We start from the raw sequence: 16,797 nt of genomic DNA on the forward strand, positions 1-16,797 counted from the left end.
AAATGTTTATACGATTTGATTTCAAATTTAATATAAGTTTCCTCAACTCTTTCTTTCGGAAATAGAGAAATAACTACAATTATCTCTTAATAATTGATAATATCTATAGAATTATACCTCCAAATGAAAACATTTACAATTTGTAGATATCTAATGAAATTTATAAGCATGTAGTTCCTATTTGGGGAAGGGAAATTGTGCCAGAACAATGGATGGAGTCCATAATTGAATACCTTCCTCGGAAAAGGGTGTAACATCAAATTAATAAAATATGTGACTTAGTTCAATGAAGTAATTTTGAAGCATTCATTTATAACAGTAAATGAATGCATCCAATAGCGAAATATACTTGTATCATTGATTAATCAAATGGTTTTTCTAGTAAATATAGGCCTAACGAAATATGCTCCTGAAATTATTTTATTTTCTCCTGAAACTTATATTATAGATTTGCTGGTTATACCATTATTTGAGGGAGGTCTTCTCTGTTACCTATTGAAAACTTCGAATTTCTAACTTAAAAAGCAAATATTATATTAAGGAATTGAGATAATCACTTCCTGAAGAAATCAAGAAAATTTCGCACAGCTTTGTCGTACTTATAAAGCTTTAATACTCTTAATAATAATTGAAAAACAAATGCACCATGATTTGTCATTTTATATTGTTGGAAATAAAACAACACTTGTTTTACGAAGTAATGCTTTATATATAAATATATTTTGTAGCTAAGTTTCATCGATATTGAATGTGATTTTTACCTGATTGACACCATATTTTAGAACAACTTAGGCTACAATATAATAGGTTTTGAAATAAAATCATTTAGATTTAATGATGCATGAACAAGTTTATTCACAACATGTTTATGATATTATTACAATATTTAAAATTATATACATATCATACATGGAAAATCCATTTTCACATCTTTCTGTACATTTTTTTTAATATAATGAAAGAACAGAAGCACCACATTCAAACCAATGAAAGCGAGTGATATTTGATATTTGTACTGTATGACACAGATAAACGAATTGTGGATGTGAAATATTATACGAAGTATGATTTGAATAAATATGTGTAAATATATGACATGGACATGACCAGGTACAAGTCTCCAGATCTCGAAGAAATACCAGCTCTAATGTAATCGCAGACTTAATCTAACAATGAGGATGACCACATAGAGCCGTATTCCCAGAAGGCAGTGAATTTATCGTATTTTTATTCATATCAGTGGTAGCTTCCAAGCCCGTAACTGACGACTGGTGCTGACACCACCTTATGTACAGGGACGGCCACCTTAACAGCTTGAGCAGGATGCACGGCGTGTCCGGACCTCACGACCTGGGCGTGGAATCCGGTGTGCTTATCCGCGGTGTAGTGGACAGTACGGGTGGTGCCGTCGGCTTCCAGAAGCTTGTAGTATCCTGACACCTTGTCACCATCGCGCTTCTCAGCCTGCTCCTTGATGTCGTGGGTGTGCTCATCCCTGACGCCATACTTGAATTCGTAGTGGGCGGGAGCCTGTAAATTAGAGAACTTTGTTTTTGAAATAATTTAATGATAGGATATATATTTATTTAACCTGGTAGAGATGAGGCCATCAGGCCTTCTCTTCCCCTCTACCAGAGGATTATAACTACAATATTAAGAATATAATTACAATTAATATTAAATTTATGAATACAATAAAAATCAAAGTACTAAAAGATTAACTGATTAATAAAGGCTAGACAGTTTTTTTTGTAGAAGTAAAGAACAAATAAAGATTTTTTTTTACTTAAGTAAAAATTAAACTTAGAATGAAATTATATAGTGATGAAATTACCTTACTTACTTACTTACAAATGGCTTTTAAGGAACCCGAAGGTTCATTGCCGCCCTCACATAAGCCCGCCAGCGGTCCCTATCCTGTGCAAGATTAATCCAGTCTCTATCATCATACCCCACCTCCCTCAGATCCATTTTAATATTATCCTCCCATCTACGTCTCGGCCTCCCTAAAGGTCTTTTTCCCTCCGGTCTCCCAACTAACACTCTATATGCATTTCTGGATTCGCCCATACGTGCTACATGCCCTGCCCATCTCAAACGTCTGGATTTAATGTTCCTAATTATGATGAAATTACCGGATATTGAAATATTTTGTGCTAGAATAAGAGAACTACAGTAAAACCCCGATTATCCGTCACCTTATTAACCGATTGGTGGATTATCCGTCTGTCTTTCTCGCTCGCAGAAAAGAAATATGCGGTACTGTACATTATATTAGCACGAATTTTTTCTACAGAGTGTTTTTATAAACGTTCACTCTTACGCATTATGGCCTACTCTTCGAGTGACCGTACTGTTTATCTTCTAGGCAAAAGGTCTTCTACAAGTGTCAAAATAAAACATGTTGTACTACGGAAAAAAGTTCAAGTAATTGAGTGGTTTGGGAAAAGAGAAAATGTGGTTCATCTCACATCACAATACGAGATATGAATGACAACTGTAAGCGATTTAGGCTGACAATTAAAATATAAACTGTATAAAGTTGTAAATCTACAACATGAGACCTGTACTATTCCTATCTTTCCACAGACAGTCGTCATAAGTTTTCTTGGCCATTAAAAACCCGTCGTTGAAAACCAGACTTAAGTACCTACAATAAATAACGTTTTAATAACTGGCTTATCGAAAAAAAAATGTAAAAAATAAACAGACTTAAATTAGTGAACTTCCAATCGACTACCTAGCGTATTAAAAGAAAAGACCATGGAGGAAATTACGAAAATATTATGTACTTAGTTTATGGAAGCTTTTTATGGTACGGATTATCCGATTTTTCGATTAACCGTTCACTCCACCCCCTTCATTACCACGGATAATAGAGGTTCTACTGTATTTACAAGAAGCCATGTCTGAACGAGTCTCAATTACTGACCAAGCTGCCTGGTAAGTTTGTGTTTGAATTAAATTTTATTTCCACAGTCCCTGATGCCAGCAGGTAGCGAATTCCAGAGTCTTAGCAGGGCTATTGTGAAAGAGGATGAGTATAAGGAAATGCGATGGGATGGTATTGTTAGTATTGTTTCATGGCGAGAGAGTGTGTTCAGATTATGGTGGGAAGAAAGGAAAGTGAAGCGAGACGACAGGTACGAAGGAATAGAAGAGTTCAATATTTCGAATAGAAAGAGAAGTGATTTTAAATTTCTCTTCTTATCTAGTTTAAGCCAACCTATTGCTTCCAGGAATGGGATAATATGGTCATATTTGCGAACATTGGTTGCAAAACGTACACACAAATTATGAGCACGTTGAAGTTTCATTTTGTTGTCGTTGGAAAGGTCAGCCAGTAAAATGTCGGCATAGTCAAAACAAGTATCGCACAAGGGACTATTTTACGCAAGAGGGAAGATGAACATTTATCCTTTTTAGCACATGGACAATAGAATATACGTTTCTGCAGTTTTCTGATATACGAAATTCGTGAAAGAAATAAATTGCATATAAAATGAATCATCACCATATTTTTATGAATTAAAAAGTATTTATGTTTACTTTTAACGAGATATTAGTGATTTTAAATGTTTTCTGACTTTTGAATAAATAATGCAATTTTATGAAATTAATGTTATTAATTGTTGTACAAATACACAGCAAGTTATTATTCTTAATCTCTTATCGCATTAATATTGAACAGAGAAAATATTAATTTCATTTCATACACACATTCGACTTTCGATAATTCGCGGTAATTAATGCCCGAATTTTCGCGAATTATCCATAAATGTTTTTATAATTATTTAAAATCCAGTATACGTTACTCTTGTAGGTTTAATTATTAAAGATTGTAGAATGCTGGGTTTGTAGTGAAAGATCTGCCCTTGGGCAGAACACTATGAATGAATGAATGAATGAATGGGGTATTAGTATAACAAGCATTAGGGAAAAGGAATTGTTCCGAATAAACTAGTCCCAGCACCAAATGTCTTAAAAAATCGATTTGGTTTTGCAGAGACCTGCACTCCAGTCTTTGGCGTTAAATGTTCAAGATGATAGTGAAAGGAATCGATAAATACATAGTTTTACCATAGTCTAGTATATATAGTCACGAAGCTTAATACGTAGGAAATATGCATCCATAGATAGTTGCTAACCACTATCGCCTCATCACAGACAGTGCGAAATAGTAGACCTACCTGCACAGTCAATTGTTCCTAGTACCCTCATCAACTCAAGCTGTGGTTTTACTATGTCTGGGTGCCATCACATGTCGAAGATTTATAGCAAAGGAGATACAAAGAGAACTGGAATAATATAGCCAGATTACAAGGGTAACAGGGGGAATATAATGAGAACAAGGGGATGAAAAGGAAAACAGGGGGAACATAAGGGTACAAGGAGAATAGAAGAATAAAAGGGAATGCAACGAGAACCAGGGGAGTACAAGGATAAAAAGGGAAAGACAAGGAGAACAAGGGGAATACAAGAAAAACAAGGGTGTGTTGAATATTTTTGTGATGGTCAATTTCCAACTTATCTCTCCCCATCCCTAGTGACGATAAAGACAAAAATTGTACTTTTGAACACATGACTTACGTGATGTTCAACTTCGACAGCTACAGGTTCATGGTGTACAGCCACAGGAGCGTGAGAGTAGCTTACAACAGGGGCGTGCGAGTAGCTTACAACAGGGGCGTGTGAGTAGGAGACTACAGGTGCGTGAGAGTATGTGACTACAGGTGCGTGAGAATAACTGGGAGCGTGTGAGATCGCATGTCCGGAGTTAGATTGGCTGTAGGATTGGCTAACAATGACGGGAGAGCCAAGTGAAGCCGCTGCCAAAATGGCCATCACTACAACCTGAAAGAACACAGAAGTAGAATCTTAGTTTTCATGAGTTTGAAGAAAATAAGAAACAGGAGAAAAAAATTGGTTCCTTCAGACTTGCCAAATTGGCCAGACGATATCTCTTACTGAAGTCTAGAGTTCAATAATTGGCAGATACTAACTAGATATCGTTTTTATAATGAAGAACATATCTGTGGTGACATGTTCCTGCCTCTCTTTATGCTTGCTTTTCCACAACAGCGTTAAACCATGTCAACATAGTCTATCTGGATATCTTTCATAATTTTAAAGCAATGATGAATAAACTAATGCTTAAAAATACCGGTTCCTATTCAAGGCAATATACTTCTTGCTCCTTCAACGTTTAGGTGGTTTTGATCTCTGTTTCTCTTGGAAGAATATAAAAATTGAAATCTTAGTAATCTAAGCCTTTTCACGCATTTTAAATAATATTTCAGACTGTTGCTATTAGTTTAAATTGAGTACACAAAGGACTTAAGCTTCATTTCACACATCAATAATTCTCAATTTGGGAGCTAGTAAGTCTTTAGGGGCTTAATTGAGCTTTTCTATATTTTTTCTAAGTATTTCTCTTGTTAAAATTCAAATTTGCTTTAATATGGGAGAATTAAAATTTGAAAAATCTTATTTAGTATCTCTTAGTATATTTTGGTGTATAATTACTATGAAATTATATGTTTATACTGTAGAAAATTTAAAATGAAACGGAGTCCAGAAAATGTGCTGGCTACATACTATGAACATCTGTCTTCGATCTTAGAAAACCGCTCTTTTGAAAGAATCTTTTCAAGATTTCATAAGATTTTTTTTTTAATTTACAGTCATTCTATTTTGAAGATCCGAGTTAAATAAAAGAAGATGACGTTACTGAAAATAATATTTTGTGATTTTGTGAGATCCAATGATATCACTTACTTACAAATAGCTCTCAGAGAACCCGGAGGTTCATTGCCGCCCTAACATAAGCCCGCCATAGGTCCATGTCCTGAGTAACATTAATCCAGTCCCTAGCATCATATCCAACCTCCCTCAAAATCCATTTTAATATTAACCTACTATTCTCCTCAAAGATCCTTTTCCCTCATTGAAGAGATAATTTTATTGTACACTGGTAGCTGACTCATCAGTTGTTGTTGTTGTTGTTGTTGTTTTTTTTTTTTTTTTTTTGCTCCGTTAATTTAAATGTTTACTTTGACTTTCAACTAACACTATATATGCATTTCTAGGCCTCCCCAAATGTCTTTTCTGGATTCGCTGGATTCGCTCATACGTGCTACATGCCCTGTCCATCTCAAACGTCTGGATTTAATGTTCATAATTTTGTTAGTGCAGTTCTGTGTTGTGTCGCTTTATTCTTCAGTACGTTCATCCCTGTTATTTAGCCAAAATATTCTCCTAAGCACCTTATTCTCGAACACCCTTAACCTCAGTTCCTCTCTCAAAGTGAGAGTCCAAATTTCAAAACTCTACAGAGGTAATATAACTGCTTTATAAATTCTAACTTTCAGTTTTTTTTAAAGCAGGCTGAATAACAAAAACTTTTGAACCGAATAATAGCAGGCATATCCTATATTAATTCTGCGTTTTATTTTTTCGCGTGTAATTTCTATTAATTGTTACTGTTGCTTGCTCCATGATCCTATGTTATATTTCAATTAATATAATGATCAATTGGATCCAAATATTGTGATGATGATGATGATAATAATAATAATAATAACAATAATAATAATAATAATAATAATAATAATAATAATAATAATAAAATTGACGCCAGTTAAGCGTAAAGTTGGAATATTTGTAAAACAAGAAATGAAATTATTTTTTTTTTAACATTAGTCTGGACAAAATATGTCACTTTATATTGAAATAAGTTTTTCGTCTGGTGCTTATGTTCCGCTCATATTGAATCTACTTCACCTCTGATACTTGCCTTGATCAAGTAAGCCATTGCTCCCTGTAGTGCAAGCTTTTCTCACTGTTGTGCGTTTGATATGAGTGCGATACGTGAACTCTCCTTTTATATTAATGGATTGGCTCTCACCGCTCGCCCCGCCCCCCGTTGTGTTGTTTTCTTGTTTACAGAGTTTGTTGACAGGCCAATATGCTGCAGTCTCTAGAATCGAAACGAGTCGAGCACAATGCAAACTGGATTGCTAACCCCGGGGACAACATATGCTGTCAACCCACTTTCAAGTTCAACTGATTCACGTAACACGCAATCGTGCACAAACAAATTGCAAGCTTATTTGCCAACTAAATATGGTTTACTGTTTTATCGAAATGGCAGTTATAAGAGCTAAAAAGGTGGCACAAAAGTAACACATTTTTTACTCGTTATATTAGTTTATGACACTCATAATAATGCTGTTTCTTTATCATGTTGTGAATGATATTACTGTCTATGGTATATTCTCCGGAACTGTTATTAAAAAAACATAAATAAATAAAATTTCATATCGAGAAACAATGAACTTTCTTTTCCAAAATTTCCCACAAATGATATTCTCTATAATCCCGAAAATACAAAAAAATAAAAATTAATATCGTTTATAAATTTTAATATGTAATAAGTAGAGCCCATGTTTAGGTATTTATAACAATTAAAATAGGCAGGCAAAAAGGCAATAAAATGTAAAAAAAAAGGCACAATAATCTTTGAAAAAGGCACTATGAATTTTAAAAAGTATTTATATATTTTAGCAACAAATTTAAATTGTATCAACATAACTTACATATTTACTTCGTAGGTGACACATCTTGACTTAAAAAAAAAACACACTTTTTTTTTTGATTAACTGTCCTTTCACAAACCTTAATAACAAAACTGTTCCGTCGGTTGAAAACACATGGGCACCAAGTTAACTAACATAAGCATGAAGATTACTTTGCAATGGTTTACTGAATTTAGGCATTCTAGCTAACCGATCTTATACCTTGTGTCACCCGACAATAAGTGACTGTTCCTCACTCAAATTTCTTTCTCCTACATATAATAAACACATGTAGAACAAAATTATAACAGTAAGACTTGAAAATATGAAAGCAAACAATTGGAAATGCTACGTGACAACTTCTATGAGAACGAGCTTAATATTTAAAATTATAAAGCTGATTGTTGATACCGTGAAGCTATGGCAATATTATATTTGTAACTGTAGATTGTCGATCATTATTCATATTGCACCAATAGTGTTAAAGCACGATTATTAGCAGATTAAGCACCGAAATAAATTACTTTTGTTTACTATTGTTAGTAAAGTTAGTCATTGTTTCAAATATTTAAATTTCATACACATTACATTACAATTAATTAGAAAATTGCAAATAAACAAGAAATATTACTTTAAAATGACAAGAAAGACATTTATTACTAAGAAACACTCTAAAAAGGTACAATAGGCAAAATAAAATGTGGCCCTATCGCTTTGATTTGCTCTAAATCACATTTATATCTATGCAAATAATGATTTACTTCCATCCAGTAAAAAAGGTATTTTGCCAAACATCCGGGCTCTAGTAATAAGATATACGAGTACAAGGAGATGCACTGTCACCTTTACTTTTGAACTTCGCTCTATAATATGCCATTATGACAGTTCTGGATAACGAGAGGGTTTGGAATTGAACGGATTACATCAGCTTCTTGTCTATGCGGATGACGTGAATATGTTAGGAGAAAATCCACAAACGATTAGGAAAAACACGGGAATTTTACTTGAAGCAAGTAAAGCGATAGTTTTGGAAGTAAATCCCGACAAGACGAAGTATATGATTATGTGTCGTGACCAGAATATTGCACGAAATGGAAATATAAAAATTGGAGATTTATCCTTCGAAGAGGTGGACAAATTCAAATATCTTGGAGCAACAGTAACAAATATAAATGGCACTCGGGAGGAAATTAAACGCGGAATAAATATGGGAAATGCCTGTTATTATTCGGTTGAGAAGCTTTTATCATCCAGTCTGCTGTCAAAAAATCTGAAAGTTGGAATTTATAAAACAGTTATATTACCGGTTGTTCTGTATGATTGTGAAACTTGGACTCTCACTTTGAACGAGTAACATAGATTAAGGATGTTTGAGAATAAGGTGTTTAGGAAAATATTTGGAGCTAAGATGGATGAAGTTACAGGAGAATTGAGAAAGTTACACAACGCAGAACTGCACGCATTGTATTCTTCACCTACCATAATTAGAAACATTAAATCCAGACGTTTGAGATGGGCAGGGCTTGTAGCAAGTATGGCCGAATCCAGAACTGCATATAGAGTGTTAGTTGGGAGGCAGGAGGGAAAGAGACCTTTGGGGAGGCCGAGACGTAGATGGGAGGATAATATTAAAATGGATTTGAGGGAGGTGGGATATGATGATGCAGACTGCATTCATCTTGCACAGGATAGGGACCGATGGCAGGCTTATGTGTGGACGGCAATGAACCTCCGAGTTCCTTGAAAGCCACAAGTAAGTGGAGTAAGTATACGAGTACATAAGTCATTCGAAAATTAGTGGCAACACTGCTAGTATTGAGCTCTTCCACTGGTGACTAATGTAAGCTGGTAGCATGAGGTGGAGTGGTGCCTGATATATTAACTGTAAGTTTTAAGGTAATAATCTCGTTTAGTTTAATTTATTTTAATTTAGTTTATTTAAAAAGCATTAATTAAATAATATAAATTTACAATAGGTTTCGTCAAAGTTAAACTATTTACATACAAATCATTTAAAATTGCGTTCGATATATCCTGTACTGTCTAAAAGTTTTTGCTAAAATCCATACCTTTTAATTTGGTTTTAAAACTCCACTACCATCAATGTTTCTAATATTAAAAAGAATTTTATTATATAGTTGCATACGCACAACAAAATGTCTGTTACAAATCTTGGCTAATCTCCTTTTAGGAACAGTTAAGTTATGGTTATTTCTAGTCTCACTGTGAATCATATTCATGTAAATGTATATATGTGAACATATTATCAAAAACATACAATGAAGAGAGAGTTAGAAATACAAATTCATTGAATAAGGGCTTACAATGTTCTATTGGACCACAACCCTTAAGGCTATGGATATGTGAAATTGCTAACTTCTACATTTGTACACCACTTAATCTGAAACGTTCAACATATATTTCTTACAATGTGGGCTTGCAATACACAATTTTTCATTTTAATATTCCAAGTAGTTTACTTATAATTAATTATTGTTGTTTTTAGTACTGATTTGTAATTGTCCCAATTTTCAAAATGTACATAATTTTTATTTAAATGTATATTTAATTTATTCCTGATAGATTTATTTAAAATAAGATACATGCTTTTCATATTTTTCTAATTACTTTCTGAGAAAAAAATATTTATCCTTTTAGTTGTTAATTTTTAAATTTTTTAAAACTTATCACATCCTTTACACATGATGATTTGAATACCTTCAGTAGCAGAAGAGAACACATGAGTCAATTTACTCACATGCTTTTGTAGACTTCTGTGCAAAATTCCACTGAGATTGGAGAAAAACTGCAACAAAACTGTTACAAAATGTTGAAAATTGGAAAATGGAGAAAACGACTATCAAAGTACAGCATGTATATGATATACAGCGTGAATCATAAGTATGTATAGATTGATAGATTTTAATTCGCTGATATCAGATTAATAAAATAATAACTTCTTACAATTTGAAAATATCAACTGAAAAATCAGAAGTCTTATTATATTTTCGCAGATGACTTGTTTGAATGTCCATTATTTACCTTCCGAGTATCAATATTTAAGTTCACGAAAACAATTCATATTTTTCATATTTGACATTCTCTTTTTTTATATTCTGACACGAATGTCTTCATATTTTTACTTGCTGTATTGTGACCTTTAGTATAGGAATTTGTGTCGGCTAACAAAACTTTTGAAAGAATATCGAGGGCATCATTCCGGAAGGGCGTATCAACAAATGCAGCGTTATAGAAATATTTTAATGGAATCGATTTGTATTTGAAAACAATCGTTTGAGATTTATGAAGAGTACGAGATAGAATCAAAGAAAGTAACCTGTTCATTTGACAAGGATAGGAAAAATTAGACTTTATTTAAATGGCTCTTATGTAAACTTACAACACATTATTGAGAACCTCGAATCCTCTTGACGTTTCTACAAGGAACATTACAGCAGAAAAAAAGTCTGTTCAAGGAAGTTAAAAATTCCACCTGAAGATCTGGATATAAGTAACATCAATATCCTTGAACAACGACAAAATCTAAGGAAACAAGAGTACAAATTGTATGCGCTTCCACATAAAGGAAGAGGTGTTATTTTATTTCAAGAATATACTCCCGGAAATAAATTAATTTTTTCTAAGGAGGGTCTGTCTTCCTCTGAATAGCGAGACACAGTTAAGATGAATGCTAACGTAGCACCAGTGAGAAGTCTTCATGGGAGATCCTTGGACGGTTTCCGTTGCAGATACTGCAACGAGATTGAAACCTTAGCACACGTCCTAGGATCCTGTCAGCATGGAGAACTCCTGAGAAATTCACGCCATCATAACATTCGAAAACTAATAGTTCAGGCCCTTAGAAAAAGATTGTTCGAGGTTCATGAAGAGGTCCACTGCGTTATGTCTGAAGGCAGCGGAATTAGAAGAGCGGACATCGTGGCTCTGGACAGACTAATAGTAAAGGCACTGGATACAACTGTTAGATTTGAGATGTCAGACCCAACCATCTGAGGTCAACAAAGAAGAACAACAAATTTATGAGCCTACTATTCCATATTTTCGACAAAAGTACCAAATGGAAGGCACCTGAGAAGTGCATGGTTTAATGATCGGAACGAGGGGCACCATCCCACAATAAACTGTAAACAGTATCAAAACATTTGGAATCCATTATATCATTCCTAAAATAATCACTTCAAGCATTAAAGGGGCTGTGGCAATTCTGAAAAATCATTTACACGGAATATCATAATTCCCCCCTTTTCTATTAGTTAGTGTGTGATATTTTATAAATATACTGTATGTACAGGGACATCATTTTATTTTTACTTCAATTTTATTGTGCCTGAGCTTGAATATACTACACTCCCACCCCCTTTAGTAGCAAACTTGCAACCGTCCTCCACACAGAACCAAGGCCGCGTATGCAGTCAAAGTCACCTTACGATCATACTAAACAGTATTGAGTTGTTGAGCATAGTACATTCCAGAAATATGTTCGCGTTTTCCAGTGAAGAAAGAGCTTTCAATATTGAATCATATTTTCGCACAGGTTTGCCTACGTCGTATCCCGGTTTCCCCCACCCACTTCTGCTCGCCCCTCTATAAAGGCTAATGGCTGGGCTCTCTTAGCTCTTTTCTGAAAACATTAATTTCTGTTAGGGATTGGACGCCTACGTAATATTATGCAACTGTTCAAAATAACTTAAATAAAAGGGCCTCGTTAAGTAATTAACTGTCACGTGATTTTCCCACTTTTTACGACCCTGCGACATAACCACTTGGACGGATAGTAAATAGCATGTCTGAGTAATTTCATTTTTTCGGATCGGGCAGGACAGTACGTAAAGTAGGCCTACTCTTTTATAGAGTAAGTACAGAATTATTTCAATATGAGTTGGTAAGTACGAAGGACGAAATTGATAATTGAATTGGAATTACGTGCAATAGTCTATAGTGCTAATGTACGCTCCATATTGTATGCTAACGTGCTGTAGACAGTATACTACAAATTGCATAATGAATACTTCCGAATGGAGAGCTCAGTTCGTGAGTAAATACACTTATTGTTAATACAGTACTGTATTTTGATTAAACAAAAACCTGATGAAAATGATCAAACTCAAAATCGTGATATTTCCCAGTTTACGTAAATGGATGAACTATTTTTTTCCCTCCTGTACCTAGTATCATCGAACTCCAGTCTTGGAAGGGGATAGCGAACGCTGTTTCCGGTTCTCAACCGTTAATCCAAAGGTATAGCCAGGTTAATATTAAAAAATGTTAGTAAAATTAAAATGATGTCCCGGTATAATTTATATTATTTAAAAAATTCAAACTGTAAGTTCACATTTAATTTGACTCATTCATTTACTGTAATCAGTTGTTATTCTTTTATGTCTAATATTCTGTGTTTTTGGCAACTCAGGAAATAAATTATATATGATACGCCCTTGAGGCATGATGCCCTTGTTATGAACGAGTAGTAGTCTATATGAAAACTTGGAGACGAAAAGTCCTGGATGGTGTAATACAAGAATTAGGCCCGATTGTATAAACCATTTAATCTTAGATCAGAGGTTAAATTGATCCTTGTTTCAGCTGAACTTGGAATTTTGTGTTGTATAAAGTCTAATCTGAGATTAATTTGCCTCAAACTAAAGTCAACTTTGACTGAAGAAATTTCTCCGATTAAGTTAGATGATCCAAGTTCAGTTATTTCTTTTCTGTTTGAAATATACGAGTGACAGATTGTGCAAATAAAATACCCATTATTATTAATATTAATAGATATGTTAGGTACATTTATATATATTTCTTTCAATTTCTTGCCTTAATACACAAACATTCTTATATTTTATAAGGCTCTATCGTGTTCAGCAGTATCAAATAACATGACCTATAATTATATTATGTTCAGGGAACGGATTTATATGGACTAAAAATATATGAAATATGTAAATATATATGTAGTTATTTTTACCAAAATATGGAATTAAATATGGATTTTTACCAAAATATGGAATTAAATATGGACTTAAAATTATAAAAAAATGACTATGTACGTTAAATATTGGTACATTTTAATCAAACTAAACAAAAAATATAATGGACGTACCTTATCTTCCAATGTAGTTTCAACAAAACACAATTTTTATTGTCTGTTACCATAACAATAGGTTACAAACATTTCTTTCAAGTGCTGAAAAGTGAATCTTCTTCTATTGTCTCTGAGGATAGATTTATACTGACTAAAAGAGCGTTCGACGTCACAAGAAGTAACTGGTACATAATTCAATTTCACAATGTCTGCTGGGGATAAGTCCAAGTTAATCTTCACTGTTGATTCACCACTCATCACAGCAACAACCTTTTGTAGTTCTTCATATCCAGGGTTTTTTGAAAGTACAGTGTCCACCTTAGCTCTTACTGCATCTGCAACTTTACCTCTACCACGATTCAGTTGTTCCACAGTACTATTTATAATTTCAAAACTTTCAGATAGTGAAAGGTGCCTATTTTGGAGACTTTTGAGCGTTTTTATGATGCATGAAAATGTATGCTGAATGTGAGCTAAGTCATTCTTCACACTTATGTCACAGGTAACTGTTTTCGCAGTATCAATTGAGACTGCATCTTCAGAGTCCAATGCAAGGAGAACATTGTTAATAGAGTCTATATGTTCGGCATAATATTCAACTGCTTCTAGCCATGTACCCCATCTAGTTAAAATTGGCTTTGGTGGCAATGGAATTTCAGGGTACATTTCTTTCAACACGTTAACTCTACTGGGAGCTTTGAGAAATACTTTTTTCACTGATGAAATCAACAAATCTACTTTAGGGAAATTGTCTCTGACCACTTCTGCCACACGATGAAATGCATGCGCCACACAAGTAAAATGAGTCAATATAGGATATACAACAGATAATGCTTGTCCAGCTTTGACCATATAAGGGGCAGCATCGCTAATAAAGAATAACACATTATCGTACATAATACCCTTTGGCCACAGGCTACCCATAGCTTCGTTGAACAGTTTAACTATAGTTTTGTTATTGCACTTTTCTAGAACATCACAATGTAAAAGAATTCGTTCAGAATATTGTTCACTTAACAAACCGATAACTACATTACCAACAAGTCTACCTTCTTTGTCGGGAGTCTCATCAATGGAAACCCAAATTGAACTATCTTTAATTTCATCTCTTATCTTCTGTATTGTCTCATCGTAGATGGATGGAGCATACGTCTTCCTAAGTGTTGACTCATCCGGGATTGTATGTTGAGTATATTTTTCAAGGAATTCCCTGAAGACCTTATTCTTTAGTTTGTAGAGAGGAATATCAGCAGAGATGAGAGAACGGCACAGGTCGATGTTAAACTCAGATCTTACATTCGATGTTGTTGGTTGTGTTAAAAACAATTGTCTCTGCTTGGAATTTAGTTGTTTGTTGGCCTGATGTTTACTAGTTGTAATGTGTTGTTGCACCAGGAACTTTTGTGTAGATGATACTGCACACTGACACAAATTACAAAATAATATTTTATTGTCAGTTGATAAACCATCTTCTTTAAATTCTGAAATGTAACTTGTTAGTTTTGATTTTAAATTGACTGAATGACGTACTTTTGGCATATTTACCGTCTTTATAGTATGATTTACAAAACTGAACCTATGTGTACTCTGACTGGCATTTAACTGTTGAGCTGCACAACTGAAGTCTGTTAAAAATTTTAAATTAAATTAATACAGTTTTGTAACTTACTTTCCCATTGTTGATAGGACTGCTAATTTTCAAATAACTCTGATGTTAAAGGGATTACTGAACATGTGTTTAAATCTCTATTGTTGAAATGTATTTTTAAAAGTTAATGGAATTTTGTTTTGTTTTATTGTTAAACCTAATATAATATGGACTGTTTTATATGAAATATGGAAAATATATGGAAATTAACGAAAATATGTACTAAACTCTAAAATATGGAAAAATATGGAAAATAAAAGTAGGATTTTTCAACCCTACACATTGTGAAACATAAAGATAATGCAAAATATAAATTATATTAGCTTTATAAGTAAATATGTATTTACATATAAATCCTTTCCCTGATTATGTTTATAACAACCATTAATTATTAATGGATATGATAGGTACATTCATAAATGTTCAATTAACTGTATTACTAAACGAAAATTGTCGTTTTATAAAGCTTTATTATGTTTAGCAGTATCAAACACCATAACATGATAACAATTTGGAGAACAGTCAGCTTTCTTCTTATTGTCCGCCATTATTTACATTGCACAAAAAAAAAACAGTGTCTGCAACAGAGTGTATGGAAAGTCGCCAAAAAGTAGTTGTAAAGTCGCTAGATTTCTCATTATCAACAAAGAAAGCTTACATTTTGTCACTATGGGGTGCTAAAAAGATCACTAAATCCCTATTTAAGCAATATAAAAGTTAAAAGAAATTGTTGTTGAAAAAGAGTTAAAGTCGCTAGATTGGCAACACTGAACAAACCTGTATAACATGGTCCGCGCATCACGTATTTCACCTGTTTATGCGATGTTGCCAAATCCTTTTCACGTGAACTTAGATTGCATTTGAAACAAGGTAATTTGATCGCAGAAAAGTTTTATACAATAGAAGAAGTGTCTGAACTCGGTTCACTTTTCGATCTTCGATCAAAGTTGATCTTTAGTCAGGGAGTTTTATACAATTGGGCCTTAAAGGGTCATGATGGTGATGATGATAATGATGGTAAAAAGTAACAAAAATGTAGATATATGAAGTAAGTCATGTCGTGAAAGCTTCTGTATTTGTGTCTCAATTTCCTTATTACGAAATGTCAGAAAATGAATAAGCTAGTCAACATCAAGCATTGTGGATAATTTCATCATCACGGAGCGTGAAGCAAACTGCGCCATTTCCTATTTCTCTAAATTCCAAAGGAAAGCATTCCGCGTATTTTGACAACTATCAAATTGCATTATCATGTTACGGTTAACAAGTGTGACGTTATTGGGTGTGTTACGACATGGATTGTATGTAATGAGCTTCTGATACTCGGGTATTTCGTGGCCTGCGTCCAATACATGCGATATAATTAAACGTGTCTATGTAGAGTAGATCCGTGGAAACTCCATTAGCTGCGCTGGTAGTACTTGAGTGGACGACAGTCTTCGAGTGCATGGGCCAATGCTGAGTCAGTT

At 33.9% G+C, this 16,797-nt stretch overlaps 1 protein-coding gene across 1 annotated transcript; it reads right to left on the reverse strand.

Annotated features, from left to right (window-relative positions):
- Positions 1-830: 830 nt before the first annotated feature.
- On the reverse strand, positions 831-6,928 carry LOC138716174 (cuticle protein 19-like). Its single transcript, XM_069849014.1, has 3 exons — positions 6,797-6,928; positions 4,591-4,854; positions 831-1,530 (listed from the first exon to the last, which is right to left on the reverse strand). Exons 1-3 carry the CDS (start codon positions 6,812-6,814, stop codon positions 1,237-1,239), a joined length of 576 nt encoding a protein of 191 aa, XP_069705115.1. The 5' UTR covers positions 6,815-6,928; the 3' UTR covers positions 831-1,236.
- Between the last annotated feature and the right edge of the window lie 9,869 nt (positions 6,929-16,797).

This window comes from Periplaneta americana, chromosome 16 (genome assembly GCF_040183065.1).
Source record: "Periplaneta americana isolate PAMFEO1 chromosome 16, P.americana_PAMFEO1_priV1, whole genome shotgun sequence".
NCBI classification, from domain to species: Eukaryota; Metazoa; Arthropoda; class Insecta; order Blattodea; family Blattidae; genus Periplaneta; species Periplaneta americana.